Source organism: Mesoplodon bidens (genome assembly GCF_964165515.1).
Source record: "Mesoplodon bidens genome assembly, chromosome: 11".
Lineage (NCBI taxonomy): Eukaryota > Metazoa > Chordata > Mammalia > Artiodactyla > Ziphiidae > Mesoplodon > Mesoplodon bidens.
In genome coordinates this window covers 7,407,597-7,423,780 of record NC_138167.1, presented here as the reverse complement: position 1 = coordinate 7,423,780, position 16,184 = coordinate 7,407,597, and the positions used below count along the sequence as shown (strand labels likewise).

The 16,184-nt window shown below is 39.6% G+C and overlaps 2 protein-coding genes across 3 annotated transcripts in view; one reads left to right on the top strand and one right to left on the bottom strand.

Moving 5' to 3' along the window:
- The first annotated feature begins 1,137 nt into the window (after positions 1-1,137).
- CLEC1A (C-type lectin domain family 1 member A) overlaps positions 1,138-16,184 on the top strand; it is a 25,726-nt gene continuing 10,679 nt past the window's right edge. For both annotated transcript variants that reach the window (XM_081248825.1, XM_081248826.1), the window contains exons 1-3: positions 1,138-1,338; positions 12,134-12,232; positions 14,376-14,552. In XM_081248825.1, coding sequence (XP_081104951.1) covers positions 1,224-1,338; positions 12,134-12,232; positions 14,376-14,552 — 391 coding nt within the window. In that variant the 5' untranslated portion in view covers positions 1,138-1,223. The remainder of the gene's footprint in view (positions 1,339-12,133; positions 12,233-14,375; positions 14,553-16,184) is intronic.
- Positions 12,893-13,958, bottom strand: LOC308624995 (selenoprotein K). The gene has a single exon (XM_081248827.1). The coding sequence runs from the start codon at positions 13,469-13,471 to the stop codon at positions 13,196-13,198; it is 276 nt and encodes a 91-aa protein (XP_081104953.1). The 5' UTR covers positions 13,472-13,958; the 3' UTR covers positions 12,893-13,195.

Below are 16,184 nucleotides of genomic sequence, written 5' to 3'. Positions count from 1 at the left end.
CGCTGAGCCTGCGCGTCCGGAGCCTGTGCTCTGCAACGGGAGAGGCCACAGCAGTGAGAGGCCCATGTACCGCAAAAAATAAAAAAAAATAAAATAAAATGATCTGATGAACAATGCACGGTTTGAGACACATAGTGAATTCACAATATATGCTTCCTGATCCATCCCTCCTAGGGCCTGGTTGCTCCAGTCCAAGCATCTTCCACATTCCTTTGTGTTTATTATGTTTGATTTAACCAAGCTATCTCCCAAAATACAGAAAAGCATTGGTAGAATAATGTAATTCTATTGTATTTATTTGGGAAAAATGTTTGGATATTATCTAAAGCAATCTTCTGATTTCCCTCTCAGCTTAGGAAATTTAGGCAAAAAATTGTTACCTGGTTTTCTAAAGTCATAGGTAGTAATAATCCTAAAAGTCCTGACTTCCAGTAAAATATGTGATTGTTCATGATCATTGTGTACCAAATGTGTTGTATACAAAATGTTAAATTGAGTCCACATGCTGTACGAAGAAAGATCATTGAACTGACTACAAGAGAGCATTTTTAAAGCTAATTCTGTCCCTAACCAGCTATGTGCCTTTAGAGCAATCATTTCATCTAGCTGGACTTCAATCTCCCTTTTTGTAAAATGAAAGAGTAGTATCAATTAGATATCCTCCAAAGGACTCTCTTAGGCTGACATTCCGTGTATATGATGCTTTACACTATGCCCTTGGAGAAAGGAAAAGACTTGTCCTATAGTCTTTTCTCTTTTCACAGATGCACAGAGAGGTTAAACTTACTCTGAGTGACACAGTGAGTGTATGATGGGTGAGAACCGGGTGAGGTCCCTCTGACTGGGATTATTGCTCAGCAGAGTCTGAAGGAATCTTCGGCAACTGTAAACTCTTGCCACCTTTTACACTGCATTACACAGGAAGTACTAACAAGTAAGCAAAAGAGAGCTGACAAGGGCAACCCCTTCGGTAATTGTTCAGAGACTGCCCAAATAGAAACCACATGCTACTTCCCCTCCCCCTGACCAATTTGGCAATCAGAGTCCAAGTTCACAGGAGAGGGGCCGGGCCTCTCCAGACAGGAACTGGGGTTGGAGGCTTCCTCTGCTACTTGCTCAGAGAGAAGAACCTTAGGAATGCCATTCAGTGCCTCGGTTTCTGAGCTGTCTCACTTGGGGAAATCCAACCCTCATAGCTCACGGTCACCACTGCAGGAATCCGGATGCAGGCCAAGTACAGCAGCACGAGGGACATGCTGGATGCTGATGGGGACACCACGATGAGCCTGCATTCTCGAGCCTCTACTGCAACCCAGCGGCCAGAGCCTGGCCACACAGGTACCCTCCCTCCCGTAGTCCAAATTGGCCAGACCCTTGAGAAATGCACAAGATGAGCCACCTCTCCTAGGAATGCACAAAGTGGAGGAAAGAGAGAAAATGTTTTCATGATTTACAATAATGTGTAACGGAGCACTTTCTACAACTTGCCTGCCACATATATGAACGTGTGAAAAATTAAACGTATATGCATAGATGTTTTTCTAAGATTCTGTCTCTGGCAGAGTGGTTTGCAGTTGAGGGTGTGTTGCTTTTACCAAGCAGTTTCAGCACAGAGACGTGAGACTGTATCCACAATGAGAGCAATGTCCCTTCCCCTTCCTGCGTTCCCATGAAGGCCAGATCCAGTGCTGTTTTATTTACCAGCTGTGATCTGATCTGGAAATTTAGATTTATAAAGCTACCTTTTTGCAAGTTTTGAACTCATGGCTTTAGAGGGGGTTTTCCAAGCAGACACACCAACCCTGATATTTTGTTATAATAGTTCTGCATCTTGAAGTTGTGAGGTCTTGTGAGAGTCATGCCAACATTAAGTATTTGCTTTATCATCTATGAAGTGACAGGGGATTAAATCAAATGCCTTCCAAGGTCCCTTCACCTTTGAAATCCTGACTTGTTGATGTAAATAGTGGCCCCAGAGGCAATTACATCCCATCCCATTCCCTTTTGTTCTGTTGACTCCTAGAATATTATTGAGATGATTGGATTAAATTATGAAAGTATTTAATTTTAGTTACATCTTATGCTTCTATTTCAAATAATTCACCCTTTGACATAGCAATAATATTTATTATTACTATGTAATAATATATATTATTACTATGTCCATAGAAGAGACAATTCACACACATAAAGAAGGATTTTATTTCCTAGGAAACTCAGCCAATCTAAGGCAGAAATGTGAGTTAAGTTCTAGTAAAAAGACATCAAACTGTAGTAGAGACAAGACTAGTTTCTAATACCAGGGGTGTCACTTACTAACTGTGTGATATTGGACAAGTTACTTAAGTATCCTGTGGCTTCAGCTTCTTCATTTATAAAATGTTGATGATGGTAACCATGTATACAGTGCTTATTATGTGTTTGATATTATTCTAAGCATTTATACATATTAATTCATATTAACTTGAACTAATGTTAAATAGAAGTAACAAAACCTCTCTTATCAGGTGGCTATAAGTACTAAGGTTGATAACTAGGTGAAAAAAGTCCTTGGTACGTTGCAGACACATCAAAAATGTGAGTTCCTTTTCAATATTTCATTCCTTGAGGATTCTTTTTTTTTTTTTGCGGTACGCAGGCCTCTCACTGCTGTGGCCTCTCCCGTTGCGGAGCACAGGCTCCGGATGTGCAGGCTCAGCGGCCATGGCTCACGGGCCCAGCCGCTCCGCGGCATGTGGGATCCTCCCGGACCGGGGCACGAACCCGTGTCCCCCGCATCGGCAGGCGGACTCCCAACCACTGCGTCACCAGGAAAGCCAGAGAATTCTTAAAGTGACCTGTTTAAATTTTTTGTGTGGATCTGCATCAGAGAGAGATTCTTGTAGTGCCTGTATTTTCATATGTCCTAACTTTTTGACCAGATCCAGATATTCTTAACCTTTTAAAATCTGGACACTCACTTTTTCACTGTTTTCTTCCTTTTCTCCTTTATCAAAAAACTTTTAGGTTTTTTTCCCTTTTCTTACTAAACTTTTCCATTCACTTTCTATTTGTTGAATGACCCTCGACCTGAGACCCACTAATGTGGCTGCTTTTTACATTTTTATTTACTTACTAATTTTTACTAAACTATCTAGTAAGTTGTGAGGCGGTCCTGGGGATTTCCAGCCTCCTTGATGGGAAGCAAAGTGATAACTTTGGGATGTCAGTTTCTGTAGCCACCGGATACGTGTAATAGGACATGGTATGTTTTCCTCCAACAAATCCTGTGGAGAGTCAGCTGTGGTTTCAAGTGGCTTGTGTACAACTTCATTTTCACCTTTGACTAGAGCTGGGACCTCTCACAAGGCTTAGCGATCAGATCAGCCTAATCAGGAACAGGGTGTACAAATAAGTTCCGCTGAGGTTGAGGGTGGAGAGCGGGGTGGAGCAGGATAAAGCACCAGCTGAAACATCTGGCAACCTGTTTGTAAGAATGGAAATGCAAACAGCAGGAATAGGGGTTACAAAGAAGGATCTTGGAGGCAAACACCTGAAAATAGTTATCTTACCCTATGTGTCTGAATTTTGTTTCCATCTGGTGATAATGCAAGTATTTAGAGGAATGTCACTCTAGAAGTCTAATTATCTGTTAGAAAAACAGATCTGATATCATTTTGCTGTTAAAAATAGCAGCAACAACTACTTGGGAATTTTTTGGCAATGCAGAAGATTCAGGTTCAACTTAATATTGGGGCACAGCTATGACTAGAAAATTTTAATGTTTTCTTTAAAATTAATAAAAATAAATGATAGGGCTTCCCTGGTGGCGCAGTGGTTGGGAGTCCGCCTGCCGATGCAGGGGATACGGGTTCGTGCCCCGGTCTGGGAGGATCCCACATACCGCGGAGCTGGGCCCGTGAGCCGTGGCCGCTGGGCCTGCGCGTCCGGAGCCTGTGCTCCGCAACGGGAGAGGCCACAACAGTGAGAGGCCCGCATACCGGAAAAAAAAAAAAAATAAATGATACATGTTCACTTATTTTCTAGTTTTCAATTTTTCAATATAAAATGTATGTTTGTGTTAAAAAATGCCAAATAATTCAGAGGATAGAAAGTAAAGACGAGGGCTTCCCTGGTGGCACAGTGGTTGAGAGTCTGCCTGCTGATGCAGGGCACACGTGTTCGTGCCCCGGTCTGGGAAGATCCCACATGCCGTGGAGCGGCATGAGCTAATACCCAGATTTTGCACTAGTCTAAGGATGAGAGGAGAAGAACCTGAACTGAAGTGGTGTGGAAGTAAGGAGGAGGAATCAGATATAAAAGATATTGAGCAGGGACAGTTTAAAGAATTGGTGACTGGTTACAAGGGGGGAAGGCAAGGAGAGGGAGAGCATAGGTGGAGTAGGTTCCATCTGACAACATGTAGGCGGTGCTACCATGAAGTGAGCTAGAAACTACAAGAGGAATAGGAAAGATGATGGATTCAGTTTAAGTTTGAGATGCTTGTAAGAGAAGGCACATGCAATTGGAGTTGCCCTAAGGCACTTGTATATACAGCATGTGGGTCAGAGGTAAGTATTCTGGACTGCGTATACATGTGAGAATTGTTGGCATTTAGGTAGGAATTAAACTTTCTGAGTGAGATCACTGAGGAATGTAAAATGAAAACAAAACAAAACAAGACAAAACACTGGAGAAGGGAGCCAAAGAGAGAATCTTAGGGGATACAATTGAGGGGCAGGCTAAGAAAGAGACTCCAGTAGGAGCTGCTGAGGATGAGTGGTAAAGAGTGATGATGTGGAACAGGAGAGAGGAAGCCAAGAGACAATAACTTCAAGAGAAATGGACAAGTCAATGGTAATGAACAGTGAATTTAAAAAATAGTAAACAGTCAATACGGCAGAGAGTACAAGTATGAGGAAGGCAAAAAAACAGCTTACTCTTTTAGAAATAAGAAGGAAAATAGATTTTATATAGCACAGGGAACTCTACTCAATACTCTGCAATGGCCTATCTGGGAAAAGAATCTAAAAAAAGAGTGGATATATATATATATAGCTGATTCACTTTGCTGTACATCTGAAACTAACACAACATTGTAAATCCACTGGACTCCGATAAAAATTTTTTTAAAAGTCATGGCATAAATCTCATCTAATTGATTCAACAAATCTTTAATTCATGCCTACTAAATATTAAGCATTACGGTAGCACTGGGGAGACTCTTTTTAGGTGCTTGGAGAAGTGGAAGGAATAATCTGAATCACTAATTAGAAGAACATGTCATGCACTGCTATTGAACATATGTAGGAGGCCACAGAAGCAAAGAAGAATGAATAAGTTACTGACCATGTTTAGCCATGTGGGTATTTTTGGACGAGGTGACATTTGACCTAGTCCGTAAGTCTGAGTCCAGGTTTTCCAGGAAGAGCAACTCGGGCACTGGGTGACCTTTCCAGAGTGAGGAACACACGTGCAAAGATAAGAGCACAGAGATAGGAACTAGCTTGCTGCAGTGTACTCCTGGGTAAAAGAAGGAAGACGAGAGAACAGAGGGAAGAGATGAGGTATTGATTTTGGATTGGAATTTAGATCAGGATAAGATCATTTTGGGAAACATCAGCAGAATCAGACAGGATGGCAAGGTAGACTTGTCGGTCTGAGGAATGGGTAGTCTTCAAAGAAGGGGTGGATCAGGGGATTTGGGGCAGCTGTGGCTAAAAAGTAGGATGAGCGTCTACCATGGAGGGCCTTTTACAGCATGCTGAGGAACATTTTCTCCTTAAGGGAGAGAGTAAATTTAGTATGCTCACCTTGGTGGTAGAGTGGAGAATGTATGATTTAAAATGACTGTTACGAACATATTCACAATATAGAAGGGAAAAGTTGCAAGTGGTAAAATGCTAGTGTTTCTGTAATTCCATATGGAACTGCCATATCCAGGCAAATATTAATGTGGGATTTGTTGGGAGGGTTGGAAAATGATTTTAAACAATTGCTCTGGGGACTTCCCTGGTGGCGCAGTGGTTAAGAATCTGCCTGCCAAAGCAGGGGACACGGGTTCGAGCCCTGGTCCGGGAAGATCCCCCATGCCACGGAGCAGCTAAGCCTGTGCGCCACAACTACTGAGCCTGCGCTCTAGAGCCCGCAAGCCACAACTAGTGAAGCCCGTGCTCTGCAAGAAAGAGAAGCCACTGCAATGAGAAGACCATGTACCACATGAGGAGTAGTCCCCGCTCACTGCAATTAGAGAAAGACCGCGCGCAGCAATGAAGACCCAACGCAGCCAAAAATAAAATTTATTTATTTATTTATTTATTTATTTAAAAAAATAAAACAATCAGCTCTGGAATGAGAGTGCTTGGATAGAATGTCTGGCTCCATCATTTACTAGCTGTGCAACCCAAGCAAATTAAGCAGCTCCTGGGCACTGCAGTTTTCTTATCCAAATAAAGGTTAAAAATAGTGCCTTCTTGGCTGCTTCTGGTTTCCAGACAGCCCACTCTCATCCTTTCTTGGGAGTGTACTTTCCCTTTGCTTAATTTAAACTTAATTAAACTTAATTAAAGTAGCAGTTTACTACTTAAAACTGCTCTATCCCTCTCATTTGAATTCTTTCCCTGGAGAGGACAAGAACCAAGGAACTTGCTGTTCCACAGTGTCTTTCACAGAGCAGAAATTTTAAATTTTAATGAAGTTCAGCTTATCAACTATTTCTTTCATGGATCATGCCATTGGTGTTGCATCTAGAAAATCATCACCAGTACATACAATGGAATAAAACAGAATGGAAGCTTGCCATTTGTGACAACATGGATAGCCCTTGAGGGCATTATGGAAGAATTGTCACCTGGGGAATGCCCATGAGTCTCACCCCAATGAGTTAAACTAGTTCAAGGGCTTCCTGGTACAACAGCTGCTCTAAACCTTGGCTCTGCAAGAGGGGAGCAGTCACCACAGTGTCCGCTGCAATTCCAAACAAAAGCGGAGCAAAAAGAACATCAGTTACCAACAACAAAAACACCTCAAACTACCTGGCACTTTCATTATCCTGGGCAGCTTTATTCTCGGTAAGTGTACCTTTGCTGGACTTTTCATTTATTAAAATGGCTTCCAAAGTTTCAACAACAAAAAAAAATTGTGCCCTCTTGAATAATTATTGGGAGATTCAAATGAAATACTACAACATATATAACACACTCAGTAAGTACTATTATCAGTTGCTGTGTGTCCTTGGGTAAGGCAACTAAGCTCTCTAGGTCTCAGTTGCCTACCTATAACATTGGGATTATAATAGCATCTACCTCATAAGGTATTTGTAAAGATCGGTGACATAATTTATATACAACATGTATCTCAGTAACTCAAGGAATGTTAGCAATTATCATTAATAGTAATGTTATTTTTGGATTATGTTTCAGAAACAAAACCCCTTGACTGGATATACAATGGACTCATGTAAATTTTGCTCAAAAGGAGAAGGAATAATACAATTGACTTTCTAATTGCTGTGAATTAGAAACTCGATATTCTAGAAATAGCTTATATGTTTTTAGAAGTATAGTCTGTTGAAATTATAGGAGGAGTAACACTCATTTACTTTGAGAATGAAAATAGCAAATATTTGAAATCAATTCATAAGAGAAAGGAAACATGCATTTTCACGAACACTGAAAAATATGCTCAAACCACAGAACCTCCAACCTTTTCCCATGAGGTTTACTGTGCACCATGTGCTAGGATTAAGGAAACAAAGTTGCTAAAAAGACAATATTTAAAATTTAAAAATATATCCAAAAGTCAGATATATAATCAGCAATGTCTCATGATTGAAAAATGTCATCAGTAATCTAAAGGATGAGGCAAGTCACTTCTGAAATATTATATACCTTGTCACCTGTTTAGCCCCATGTCTCTGTGAGGCTGGTTCACAGGAAGAGTACAAACTGAGGTGCTAAGCTTGACAATTTAATCCTGGCTCTGCCACTAGTTTGCAATGTGGCTTTGTGCAAATTATTCAAATTTTTTGTGTCTTTTCAAGCTTTTAGGATCCTTTCTATTTCAGAAGCATATTAATAGCCTACATTTGGTAATGTTTGTTTCATTTCTTAAAAGGCCTGGGAGTGGAGGTGTACAAAGTGTTCCCTCTGATGCCTGATGATGGGCAGCTGGTCAAGTAAGACAACTCTCTTCATCCACAAAGTTTCGCATAACTACAAAGGGATTTATATTCAAAACTTGACCTTAGCACTGTAGCGTTTTATAGTATAGTTATAGTAAGAGGATACAGCAAAGGGGTGTTTTTTTCTATATATATATCTTATTATTCCCAGGGATCTTTGTATCATTCCTTGGCCTGTCCACACCTTTTTCTAAACATGCCTCGAGACAGCATAGGGGTTTTCTTCCAAAAACTAAAACCACAAGAAATCCAAGCCAAACTGAAGCACCTCCCAGGCAGCTTATTTTTTCTTATTTTAGGGTGGGAGTGGTCCCTAGAGAGAGACCTCATTATGATCAGGGCACTTGGAATAAAACTCAGGAACAGTAAACCCACAGTCAGAAAAGAAAATACCTAGAGGGAAATACAGCTTCAAAGAAAAGGAAAAAGTAAAACTTTCAACACTATAGCCTCTCCATCATGGAAGCCTGGTTTCCTAGGAGATGTCACACCTGCTGTAGAAACTCCCTAGGGTTGTGTTTCTCTGGGTCTTTAGTTAAAACAGGAGGGATTGTGAATATTGAAGCAGGGAGGGAAGGAGACAGGGGGCAAGGAAGAGGTAGAGAGAGGAGAGTCTGGGTAAAGACATTTCCAAATGATCAGGGAAAGATAACTCCTTAGAAGGGAACTTTGAAAACTTTGTTTCCTTTAGCAGAGATACACTACACTTCTTTCTTATTATGTCCTAGAGGCAGCCTTAGGAAAGATCATGTATTTACTCTTTGCATGGATATAATTTTTATTAAATAATGTTCAAATCCCTAAATTCCATCCCCTCAGTTCACAGTAAGGATCTAAGTCCACTCTTGTTGATCCTTTGGGCAGAAAATCAACATCTCCCTTGCCCCAAATATTATACAAGGAAAAGTGGGTTTCTGGAGGTATAAATGATTTGGTTGGTTTGCATAGTTCTTCTTCTCCTTTACTTTCTTCTTATTTCTAATTTTGGCTGGGGAATTATTAATCATAAAAAAGGGACAGGATCTTTTAAAATTTCATGCCTTTGAGATGTGTATTAATATGAATAGGTTTCAACAGGAAGAGTCAAGTCTATAACAGACATATTTATACATACTAAACACATTCATTCATTCCATTTTAATTGAACTTATTTCAACTGATGTTCTAGGTGCCAGAACAGATGTTCTAGTGACTAAACAGACAATGGTCTTTTCCAAGGAGGAGCTTATTTTCTCCTGGAGTAAGACAGACATAACCCCCCTTCTCTCAAATAAGTAAGATATAGAGTATATTTGATGGTAATAACAGGTGATGGAGAAAATAAAGCTACCATGGTGGTGGGTCTACATATGTGCTTTCCTCTGGAGTCTAGAGACATCCACCTGGTTAATTTTCTTGGGCTATATAGAACTTTAAAGAGACGTAGGGTTTTGGAGAGGATGTTTAGCTTAAGCTATATTCTGCTCTGTGATCTTATTCTTTTATGTTCTGCTGATTTGAGATATTCTTAAGGACAATGCTGTGAGAAGTTAGCAATTTCCAGAAAAATTTAGGCCAAATCAGATAAGCCAGCTAATTGAAGGAAATAGGGGAGAAAGCAAATCTCTATTATATCTGTTTATGATTCAGAATCTCACATAAGTCAGTGTATAGAAACCAGTTTGGCCAGGAGATGAATTTAGCTGAGTCGGCCCTGTGCTGACAGAAATATTGCTGAAAAGTCAATAGATTTTTTAAAAAAATCAACCTGTAGGGCTTCCCTGGTGGCGCAGTGGTTGAGAGTCTGCCTGCTGATGCAGGGGATACGGGTTCGTGCCCCGGTCCGGGAAGATCCCACATGCCGCAGAGCGGCTGGGCCCGTGAGCCATGGCTGCTGAGCCTGTGTGTCCGGAGCCTGTGCTCCGCAATGGGAGAGGCCACAACAGTGAGAGGCTCGTGTACCGCAAAAAAAAAAAAAAAAAAAAAATCAACCTGTAAAGTTTAATTTTAGATAACCTCACTAGGTTATTTTAGATGACCTCATTAGGTGATGGCTTACTCTTGACCCAGCAGAGCCTCTGCAATCACCACAAAGCTCTGTGCCTCTGTAAAAATTACATAGTTAGGTAATATTAATTTTTCATAATTTCATTCTTCATTCATTCACTCGTTCAAATATGTATTCAGCCCTTATATGCCAGGCACTATTTTCAGTACTGAAAATACACTGTGAACAAGATAGACAAGATCATTGTTTCAATGGAATGTACATTCAAGGGGAGGTGATAGACAAAAACAAAGAAAAACCATGGAAATATCACTTAATCTTATTTTTAAAAAACATACATAATGCGGTGATGTGCTAGAAATGGACTTCCAAGGACACCTTCCAATGATGCGCCATTTAAGTGGAAAGCTGGGTAACAGGAAGTAGGCTACAAATAACCCATCTGAGGATTGATTAATGCAAGGGTATAGGAAGAGCTAATGCAAAGGTACCAAGACATGGACACACTTGTTTGGATCAAGGATAAACAGAAGCCCACTGTGACTACAGCATTTGAGTGAGAGAAGAATAGTTCAGAAATCGAAGACAAACCTAAGTAGGGCCCAGATGAAAACGATTCTTGTAGAATTTTATTCTAAGTACAATAAAGCTATAGGCAGTTTTTAAATCACAATGTACCATAATAAAATGTCCACTTTTAAAGAAGAGCCATCTGGGTCTTAGGAAAAGTAATGTAGATTTTATTCTAAAAATAATGCACACTATTGAAAGTTTTTATGAAGGATATGATTATAAAGTGAAAATAAGTTTCATATTTTAAAATATATCAATGTCTGTATCCTGATTTTTACTTATTTTCCCTGTTAGATTGTAAGTCTCAGAGGATAGTGATCATATTTTCTATTTCTATACTATCTTTGCTAGTTATCATTCCCCATTTGGAAATAATGTGTGGCACAAATTTCTGTACCTGAAATTTATCACACAAAGGACTTTGCTAAAGAGGAAATGAATTTCTGTGTCTTTAATCTTTCTGTTTTCGAACCAGACTTGAATCCCAGTGAAGTGAAACTCACAGGTTACGAAGAGACCAGGGTTTGTTTGAGAGTTTTACTGTCCCTTTATTTTATTTTAATCACAATGCTAGAGGATACCTGCAGCTGATTGAGGGTCTTCCTGATCAGATATTGCGGGCTATTCAGATTGATAGTTAACCTCACTAGGTGATGGGCTTACTCTTGACCCAGCAGAGCCTCTGCAGTCACCACAAGGCAAACCCGTGGGGTGTGGGCAAAGGAAGGATGCTGGATACAGCTTTTTTTTCTTTTTTTACTTAACAGGTACAAAGTTGAGATCACACAGATCCATCCTTGAGAAACTGATGATCATGTTGCTTTTATAATCTATTTTTGGAGCTATAAAATCAAATGAACGAGCAAACAAAATCCTTACAAGAGAGAGACTTTTGACAAAGAAATCCCCAAAAGAAACAGTAAAACAATCATTTCTCATTACTGATAGGCAATTTTCTTTTTCAGAAGAACCATATGGGTTCTTGACGCCCCCCTGCGTTTTGCAAAACGTTACAACAAATTAATTCCGCCTCTTCTCTGATGATGTGAAAAATTGTTCTTTGTTAAGGCATTTTCGTGAGAGTCTTTTACAACTCTAATTTTGACAGAAAGGTTATACAAATAACCGTATGGAGATGATGGTAATGCCTGACTTGATTCAGTGCAAAGTAGGACTGGGTGGATGGGGCGGGTAGGAGTGGGTGGGGCTTGTGAAAGTATCTAGCCGTGATAAGTGAGGCTTGGCGTGGAGCCTTGTGACGGTGTTTCCCAGGACACAAGGAATGTTATCTAGCCCCTGAATACCGTTGTCCTGAAATTTTTGCTTCTTCCCGGAACCAACTCCTCTCACTAGCTTGCTGCTGACATAGATCCAAAAGGAAGAAAAAGTGTCTTTTCTTTTGTCCCCTGCAGAGCACCGGCGTCCCTCTTCTGCTTGGCGTCCAGTGGCCCTGGTCCTGCTGACTCTGTGTTTGGTGCTGCTGATTAGCTTGGCAGCTCTGGGGCTTGTGTGTAAGTCTGCTCTCTGACTTGGGGGAAGATCCTGGTTCCAAGGTTTGTCTAGGATGAGAAATACTTGTTACGATATTCTTTTTTTTTCCTTTTTTGCTTTGATTCTGGAGCCTGTGAATAAGTCCTTATTTAAATGCAACTCTGTAAATGATGTACCTTATTCTAATGCAACTTTAAATGATGAGCATAGTGGAAGAAACGTTAAAATACAACAGTCACTTACCAGCTAGACTTTTACATTCTGAGATAAGAAGGTTTTTGTTGTTTGTTTATATATCAATATTGTTGTTTGTTTATATATCAATATTTAACATCAGCAATTTTTAATGAATGCATACTTCAGCCCTCTTCCATTCCACAAAAGATGACAACAGCAGTGGTTTTTGCTTTTAGCACTCATGGCTCAGTGGGCTAATCAGAGGAAAAGATTTCATTTATATCCCACCCCCTCAATATACGGAGAATAGACCAGGTCTTAATCACTGTAATATTTTTCAAAAAGTTCAGGAACTTATAGAATCATTTTGCAAAGACTCATGAAAATCAAATAAGGAAGAATTCACGTATAGTCTTTTTTTTTTTCTTCTTCATGCAGCCATTTATTTTTCTTCAAATTTGGAGCTTTCTGTGTTTTAATTATATAAAGATGAGAAGTCAGTCTTGTAACCTAAAAATATTTACTTATTAAAACTATATTAATACTTTCATAAAAGATACAAAAAAGATGAGACAAACATGTGCATTTATAGAACTGCCTGTCAGTCATGCCAGATCCCTGCGGGGTGGGGGGGGGAATTCCCAGCACAACCTCATTCATCTGTGAGGACACAGAGCAATCCTTGTTTAGAGTACACATTCATCTAACTTGTCCAGTGTGGTCAACACTCCATTTCTTGATGGTTTCCTTCTGCTATGAATGTGCTTGTCCAGTTGTCTGCTTCTTAGAGCAGACATTTACCTTCCTCATCCACCGGCCATTGGAGGAGGATTAGGGCCACGCAGATGATTAATTCGACCCATTCTTCTGGGCGGGTTTCCTGGTGGCCCTCTTCCATCATCATATCTGGAATCAGAGGAGCTTCCATAGCCTCTTCTCTTTTTCACATCTTGCTGAAACAGAGTTCTGAAAAACAAAACCACGAACTCGGCAATTCCCCAGAAGAAATCCGTTATAAAAGACAATCTCCATGGGGACTGACCCCTGCTGTCCAACACTTGTCCATTCGAGATGTAAACCATCTTGCTCCTTCTCTGCCTCCAGAGCAACACATGTATAGTCTTTAAATTTCCAACTAGTAAGGATAGAGTAAAAAACTTAAAAAGGAAGTGAGTAAATGGGTTTCATCAGATGAGACCCTACAACAATATGTCCTGAACAGTTGAAGAAGGTGGTTCAAGGTAAAAGAGCACATAGAGAAGCAGGATCAGATGTCAAAATTGGATTTTTATAGGAAATTTTAGAACTTGTTTGTAATCTTAAATTTTAAAATTAAAAAAAATGTAACTTAGTGTTTCTACCCTGGCTCCCAAATTTTTACTTCATTTTGATATAACTGTTCGCTTGCATATACCATTCTTTTTAGCGGTATAAAGCAACTCTCATGATTCATGACGACTTTTTTTTTACTTAGATTTAGAAACCTGGAGTTTAAAGCTAAGTGTTGAAATTTTCTAGCCAAGTGATGTTGAGAAGGTTACCTATTCTCACTGAGCAAAGCTTTAAAAATATAGAAACAATAACATGACTCTTTCAGTGACTGAATGGGATAACAATATATGGTACATTGTCAATGCTCAATATACCGATCAATAGATAAATGGATTTATGATTTTACATCGAGTAATGGTTTGACAGTGTACACAGAAAGATTTATTGAGCAGCAAATATGGTTAAGGAATTTATCCCTGAAGTCAGGAATTGTCATTATGACTCCATATTTTCAGATAGGGAAACAGAAATTAATTTGCCCAAGGCAATACAATTTATTATGTACTGTAGTCCAAACCTGAGTGTAGGCAATGCGTTCAGAGCCTGGGATCTTAAATAACATATGGTTGCTGTCTTCCCCAGATGTAGAAAATAAAAATAGAAATAGAAGTGAAGAACATAAGGTGTCCAGTCTGACTTGGTAACTTGGGTTAGTTTTTCAGTTCTACCAGCTCTCCAACACTCAGCAAGAAAACATTTCTCAAAAGGAAGAAAGGCTGGGGAATCTCTCCCGACAGCTGCAATCTCTCCAAACTCAGAAAAGGAAGCTTGCAGAGACTCTGCATCACGTGGCTGAAAAACTCTGTCGTGAGCTCTATAACAAAACTGGAGGTGAGTCCTGATCATTGAGCTCCCCTCTGCCCTCAGGATATCTGTCCGTATAGGGCTGATTCTCCCATCAATGTACCTGGGAACCATGTATTATTCAACTAGTTGTCTGGCAAACTTAATAAAGAGTTTGGACATCCAGATCATCCCCAGTTATTGGGATCATGTAGTTCAGCTGTGTCTGTGTTACAGAACGTGAAGGGATTCAGCAAATTCAGACATTTAGAATAATAAATACAATTAACTTCAATTAATCAAAATAACACTACAAGTAAATAAAATATAGGTTTTTTCTCAACTGACCTTGGCACATAAATACCTAAGAGTAGGATACATTTCATAATATATTAACAAATTCTTCCTCATTAGGAAGTTAATGAACTCATAACTATAGTTCCTGGATTTTAAGAATCATATAGGAATCGAGTTAAAAAGACAGATAAATGGAATCAAGCTCTAGTTATTTTAATGTAGTATGAGTTGTCTGGGTACCAAAAATCTGCATTTTATTAAGGACCACCTATGATGACAATGCCAATGTTGGATGAACTGTGCCTTGGTAAATACTACTGGACAAGCCCAGAAGCATCACCTTAGTTCTTTGTCTTCTTTTTCTTCTATCCTTCTGGGTTTCATAACACCCAGCTCTATTCAAGTCTGTCTTCTTTTCTGTTCTCCTTATTATGCGTGCATAGGAAGCCAGATACATTTCCAAGTCCCCGATTTGTCTTGTGGGGACTCTACAGTAAGATGAGTCTTCCCCACACAGACTGGTTTCCACACTAACCAGACAGCCTAATTTCATGGTACCCAGTAAATAACATCAACACGCACACTTCCACTTCTCTAAGTGATTCTTTCCTACACGACTAATGATCTCACTGGTCATAATTTTATTTATTTTCTTTATTCTTCTTTAACTTTATTGAAGAATAATTGACAAATATAGTTATATATATTTAAAGTATACTACATGATGAGTTGATATACACATACATTATGCAGTGATTATCAAGATCAAGATAATTAACACACCTACCAGATTATTCATGGCATTAAGAGACATTGTAAGGGGTTTGGCTTCTATTTTGAGCAAAAGAAAGATTCATTTCAGGACCCTGAGCAGGAGAAGTACATGTCTGACATGAGTTTTTAAAGGCTCATTCTACAAATATGTTGAAAATAGACTGGGAGAGGGTAGGAAGGATAGAAACAGAGAAATCACATAAGAGATGACTATTGCAATAATCCAGGAAAGAGGGCATGGTTCCTCAAGCTAGGATATTATTGGTGGAGATGAATACATGATGGAATAAAGTGGGGTGTGAGGGGTACGAGGGAGGTAAAGGAGTCAAAGATAACTCCAGAGTTCTGGGGCAAAGCAGAAATGGGGAAGAATTCTGTGGCCCTGAGGGGGGAAGTTAGGAACCAGGGATGCTGTTTTGAGCATGTTGACTTTGAAATATCCCTTAGATGTGTGCGGTGATATGAGTAGGCAGTTTGATATATAAGGAAAAAGGTCTGGGCCAGAGATATAACCCGACTTTCAAAGCAAATCTCCCAAATTATTGATTTATTTAAAACCTCATTTTACCTTATGAAATATTTTAGACAGTCAGAAAAATACGAACAATA

Excerpts from the sequence above, each read along its gene's own strand:
- LOC308624995 (XM_081248827.1), bottom strand. The coding sequence starts at position 13,471 with ATGGTTTACATCTCGAATGGACAAGTGTTGGACAGCAGGGGTCAGTCC.